The sequence below is a fragment of the Helianthus annuus genome, chromosome 8 (assembly GCF_002127325.2).
Source record: "Helianthus annuus cultivar XRQ/B chromosome 8, HanXRQr2.0-SUNRISE, whole genome shotgun sequence".
In the NCBI taxonomy this organism is placed as follows: Eukaryota; Viridiplantae; Streptophyta; class Magnoliopsida; order Asterales; family Asteraceae; genus Helianthus; species Helianthus annuus.
In genome coordinates this window covers 44,390,884-44,396,748 of record NC_035440.2, presented here as the reverse complement: position 1 = coordinate 44,396,748, position 5,865 = coordinate 44,390,884, and the positions used below count along the sequence as shown (strand labels likewise).

The 5,865-nt window shown below is 39.7% G+C and overlaps 1 protein-coding gene across 1 annotated transcript; it reads right to left on the bottom strand.

Annotated features, from left to right (window-relative positions):
- Nucleotides 1-254: 254 nt before the first annotated feature.
- Nucleotides 255-5,430, bottom strand: LOC118480954 (receptor-like protein EIX2). The gene is made up of 2 exons (XM_035975978.1): nt 3,364-5,430; nt 255-281 (listed from the first exon to the last, which is right to left on the bottom strand). The coding sequence occupies exons 1-2, from the start codon at nt 5,428-5,430 to the stop codon at nt 255-257; spliced, it is 2,094 nt and encodes a 697-aa protein (XP_035831871.1).
- Nucleotides 5,431-5,865: the final 435 nt, after the last annotated feature.

Sequence of the window (5,865 nt, the reverse complement as noted above, 5' to 3'; positions counted from 1 at the left end):
CGAAAGACAGAAACTGATCTGTGGATCATCTTTCGAGACCGAAAGATCTGTGCTCGAAACCCCCAACAATTTCGAAGGATAATCATTCCAACAACCTCGAAGGATATCCTTCGGTTGTGGAAACATCTGTCACAGGAGGTTGTTTTTGTTAATTGAAGCATATGGCGGTGCACACCAACAAAAATCAATCAAATGTTATTGGCCTTTTTGGGGCGGTGCCTTGGGCAGTCAACCCAAACAATAAACAACAAACTTTATTGGTCATATGGGCGGTGATCATTCTGTTGTTGATTAAAAAAAAAAAAAAATAATAAAGAAAAAGGGGTCAGACATGTTAATGATGGTTGTCGGCTGTTTGTTGTTTATTAAAGAAAAAGAAGAAGGTAAGGATATTTATTGACAGAAAGTGAAAGGTTGAAAAAGTGAAGATGTTTATCGGCTGACCTTGGGGAAAGAAATAATAACTGTTGTCGGCTGAATGGGTGAAGTAGGGTTTTGATTTTTGAGTTGGGCCCCGCGTTTAAACATCTGAATATCTTTAATCCTATTACAGGCCTACATTTAACATTTGGGCTGTCTTGGGGTTTGATAAATGCACACTTGGGCCCAGCAACAATGTAACCATTTTTTTTGGGTCATGACATTTATCATTTATTTTGGGCCGATACCAATAAGATGATCTGATATGTTTTGTCATCGGGTATATGGACCAAAATTTATTTGTGGATTTTTATTGATGGCCCACTAGCAATTTACTAGCAACCATTATCACATGATGGTTTCTACAAATTACTAGTGGGAGTGGGGTCGGGTATTTGCGGAGTTGGTCTGAATCGCGCTCCTAATATCAAGGTCAAAATTTGTATGGATTTTGGGAGCGCGTGGAATGATTCGGAACGATGAAAACAGAAGATGATGAAAGCTTGATTTTTGAAAAATGTGGGGTAGTCACGGTTACCGATGCAAATGGCAAAAATGGTAACGCGACTATTATGGGCCAAAAACAACACGGTATGTTCGCTTCCGCACATCAGTATTTATGATTGTTACCGGTTATTCGGAAATGTTCGAAAGGATTTTGTTTATTGTCATATTCTCGCATTTGAAGACGAACGTATGAACCTGGAACGTCTATACCGATCCTAACGAGTTCACAAAGTCTTTGGAGGGATACAAGTCGGATCCTACGGGGTACTAGGCGAAATTTCTTTATCAACTAGAATATGCAACGAAGAAATCTTTTTGTTTATTGTCATATTCTCGCATTTGGTAACGAATGAATGAACCTAGAATGTCAATACCGGTCCTAACGAGTTCACAAATTCTTTGGAGGGATACAATTCAGATCCTACGGGGTACCAGGGGACGTTCTTATTCAACTAGATTATGCAAAGAAGAAAGTCATGTTCGTGAATTTTCGGAACCGAGAACATTCAATGAAGATTGATGACAGTTCCGCTCAGTGGAGGGAATTGGTGAACATTTGACGACAGTTTCTTTGAAGTGGAAAGAATCTGTTAAGGTTTAGAGATTTTACCAAAGAAATGGGGGGATAAAAATTTTCATTTGTTGAATTTCTTAGGTAAATTTCTAAACGCAATCACAGGTGGTAGAGTTTGTGGTTTTTCTGGTGATACAAGCGGTTCGGAGTGGAATGTTTTGCACAGACACATATTTGAGGATTTTAATTAATTCTCCAGCCAGCGTGAAGGGTTTTGCACGGAAACATACAGGTATCTAAAGTCGACAGTTGTTTCAAAGCGCTGTTTACTGAAGACCTGGGGGAATCTTTATAGAAGTTGATAGTTCAAGGCTGAAGACCTGCAGGATTCGGTTTTGGGTTTGATGCTTCTTTGGGATTTTACAGGGATCTGGGGGTAACTCAATTCGTTGAGTTTGCAAACGATGTGCTTGGTCAAGCTGACTTCCTGGGTACTGATGCTGAAGATCCGTAGTGCATTACGTGGTCGACTTCACAAAGGCGAGACAATGAGATCTGGATGTAGTTCAACTAAGCGTGCCGTTTGGTTGAGCTTGCAAGGGATACACTTGGTCTAGCTGACTTTCCTGAGTGTTGATGCTGAAGATTAAAGTGCATTACTTGGTCGATTCCACAAAGACGGTTTACAGAAGACAGTTCACCAGAAATCTCTATCAATGTAGTATGCTTGAAGATCAAGACTTGATGCAGTTGTTAAAGAATGGAACCCTTATCAAATGCCGGTTGGAGTATTGGAAGATCAGCGGAAGATCGGTCAATTGAGTCCTTTGAGGAAATTGCACAACACTCAACTCGGATGCGCGTACTCTGAGGGGGAAATATTATACAATGAGCATCAAGATACTACTTACCTGGATCATCGGTCAAGGGGGAATTTGTCAACACAGAGAAGATGAATACTTGACTGAAGATTGATTGCAGTTGCATTTTCAGCATTCGACAGCAACGGACAAGGGGGAATTTGTTGATGCAGATTTTGTGTCCGATGCTTGTCGAATAGATTAGTTTTACTTTACGCTGAATTTGTAATAGTTAGTGACACGGTCTATCGAACTTGTATAGACCCGCTCGTTTGAAGTGGTCAAACGAGAGGGTTATTCGGTTGACCGTGTGTGTTTGCTAGACAAGTTATGGTTGCTTATGTTGGTATCGAAGGATAGGTCATCGAAGGATTGTTGATATCCTTCGATGAGCTCGAAAGATATCCATCGAAAGTTGAAGATGGACCTCGAAGGATATGGTATCCTTCGAGGCATGTGTGTATCTTTCGAAAGCTGGATGGTCGACAGATGATCTATCGACCAGTCAGTGTTATCCTTCGACTGTGCAACCTGTGTTTGGTATAAATACCAACACCTTGTCTTGTAAAACACAAGAGTGAGAGCACAAGTGTGTGCTAGAGAGTGAATGGAGGTTTGAGTCCTCACCGGGAGAAATCACCACTTGATTTCTCCCTGGATGTATACTTCTTTGGTATTAGTTCGGTTTCCATGTAATCGGGCCGACTTGTAATGTTTACTACCGGATTAATACAAAAGTTGTTTGTTTATCATCTCTTTATCTCTTCCATCATTGAACATTATCATGAAAATCACGGATTGGATCCCGAAACACGGACCTACATAGTGTGTGAGTTGAGTGGGGCCTGAACCAACAAACGTGAGTATAACTATTTTTTTTTTGTTCTTTCAGAAAACGTACAGGTAAGCAAAGGAATGAAGGATAAAACAGAAAATCAAATATGAGTAAGACTTACATGGGAATATGATTAGAGTGAAATTTTGAAGCCTGATCCAGATCCCTTCGAGAAAACGATAATATACATCTCTCCATCTTTTGCTAGCAATCAGCGGGGCAATTACCATCCAAAAACCAATAACCAATCCAATGAGTGTACATATCACTAGGATCCAATCAATGCCAATAGATTCATCATTTTCGTCGTTTGTTCCACTGGGATCGTCAGTATTTTGTAAGCATTCTGGAAGAGGATCTCCACAAAGCTCATTTCCAATGAAACTCGATGCATTGAAGGTCTGAAGCTGAGGACCTTTCGGGATTCTTCCTACAAGATTGTTGTACGATACGTCCAAGAAGCTTAAAGAAGTTAACGCTGATAAGCTAGATGGAAATTTTCCCTTAAGATGGTTTACTAAAAGATCTATAGATTCAAACTTCCCAGTGTTGTTAAACGAGTTGGGAATTTGTCCCTTTAAATTGTTTTTTGACAGATTAAGGTATCGTAAACCCAAAAGTGAAACAAGTTCATCAGGTACTGACCCCGAAAACTTGTTATTTGAAAAGTCTAATGTAGTCACTAGATAAAGAATGTTATCATATGTAGCAACTCGACCCTTTGTCACCAATGATGCACTGCCTAGAACTTGGTTCTGGAAAAGAGTGTCATATAGTAGAGCACCTGGTGCAAGAAAACTAACATTTCCCAACTTTCCTCCCACCAGGAAAGTTGGACCTGATGTCTCCCTTCCAGAAATGACAGTGAGGTTTTTAAAGCATGTCGGTAGATTCCCAGAAAGATCATTATGAGCGAGATCCATGATCTGTATAGAGCTGAGATTACATATCTCATAAGGGATTTTACCCTCCAATTTGTTAGAACGAAGGTTTAGAAGTTTTAGACTTGTATGGCCTCTCCCTATTGATGTTGGTATTCCTCCCACCAGCTCATTTTCTGCTAGCTCAATGATCGTCAAGCTCTTGGAGTTCAATAACGACATTGGCAAGTTCCCAGATAGTTTGTTATGACGCATATCCAATGATAATAGGGAAGAAATATTCCCTATAGAGGATGGAATTATACCAGAAAATTGATTTTTCTCTAGGTTTAGAATGACTAGAAAATCCCAATTCATCCAACAATCTGAGATAACACCTGACATGTTATTGTTCCCTAGATCAAGAACTCTCAACGGCTGCGATTCTTGAATGCCAGAACACAAGAACTGTTCCAGAGATCCCGAGAGACTATTGGATGAAAGATCAAGAAAATCTAACTGGGGTCTATTGAAATGACCAGGTAGAACACCATGAAAATGGTTGAAACTTAGATCTAGTAGAGCACCTGGTGCAAGAAAACTAACATTTCCCAACTTTCCTTGAATGTTGTTGTGGGATATATTCAAGAATGTTACACTAGAAAATGTAGTCCAAATCCAATTGGGGATGGTGTCTGATATGTTTGTGTTTGCTAAATCTAGTTCTGTTAGGCTTGTTTGCGACTGAATCCACAACGGAAAATGAGGGCCTAAATTGCAAGAACCTATTCTCAAAACTTTGAGCTGGAAAGGCGGAATCCAGTTTTTAACTTTGAAGTTCAACACTAACTTGTTGTCCCCAATCCACAAAGTTGTTAAGGATGTTAGATTGGAGAAGTAGTTTTCGGTCACAATACCTGTTAATGAATTGTGATGAACAGTTAGAAATTCTAGTTCCCCAAGTCGCCCAATACTCTCAGGAAAACTTCCATTCAGCTTGTTATACGACATATCCAAGTAATTCAACGATGACAAACCACCAATGGTATCTGGAATAGAACCTGTGAGTTGATTCACATTCATCTGTAATGTAATCAAGAGAGACAAACATCCTACAGAATCTGGAATGTTCCCTGTTAACTTATTGTAAGCAAGATCCAAGCTTACAAGATTCTTCAATCTTCCTAGCTTTTCAGGTAGTTGGCCAACCAATTTATTGTCGGTTAAGGATAAAAATTTTATTTTAGGTGACTCACATTCACAAAATCTTTCAAGAAGTTCGGATGCATTTCCGACGAAGAAGTTTGATTGCAGATTAAAGGTAACCAAATTGCAAAGGTTACTTAAAGATTTAGGTAACTCTGTTGGTATCATCGTCATCGGAAACCCAGGACCAATCGGAACGGATGGACTTGTGACCACAAACACAATCATTCACGTACAAACCACAACACTCACACGAATTCATCATGACTAATTGAAACGAGAATGATTTGCAGAAATAACAAACTAACCGAATGAAAAGACTAGATTGACACTAAAACTTGAATATGATAACTGCTTGTAAACACACGTTCTGAATACAAACTTTTGATAACTGCCGAAGTGATAACCGTATGAATAGGGAGTTTGGCAGCGGCTTTATAGGGGATCAAGGGGCATGTCTCTAAAAGTCACAACGTTTCAGAAAGGTGTGACGATTCAGAAATAACCGCCTTCGGTTATGAGACACACCGGTTCGCTATGGCCCAAACTCCTTTACCCACACCGGTTACAAATCGGACTGGACATACATAAACTGTTCGACCCATTCTAGTGGCCTACGGCCCAAACTAAATACATAAACATAACCTATTGTTCGACCCAACA

Excerpts from the sequence above, each read along its gene's own strand:
- LOC118480954 (XM_035975978.1), bottom strand. The coding sequence starts at position 5,430 with ATGATTGTGTTTGTGGTCACAAGTCCATCCGTTCCGATTGGTCCTGGG. Across the intron at positions 282-3,363 it reads TGGTTATTGGTTTTTGGATG|AATGATCACCGCCCATATGA; the intron begins GTAATTGCCCCG and ends AATCAACAACAG.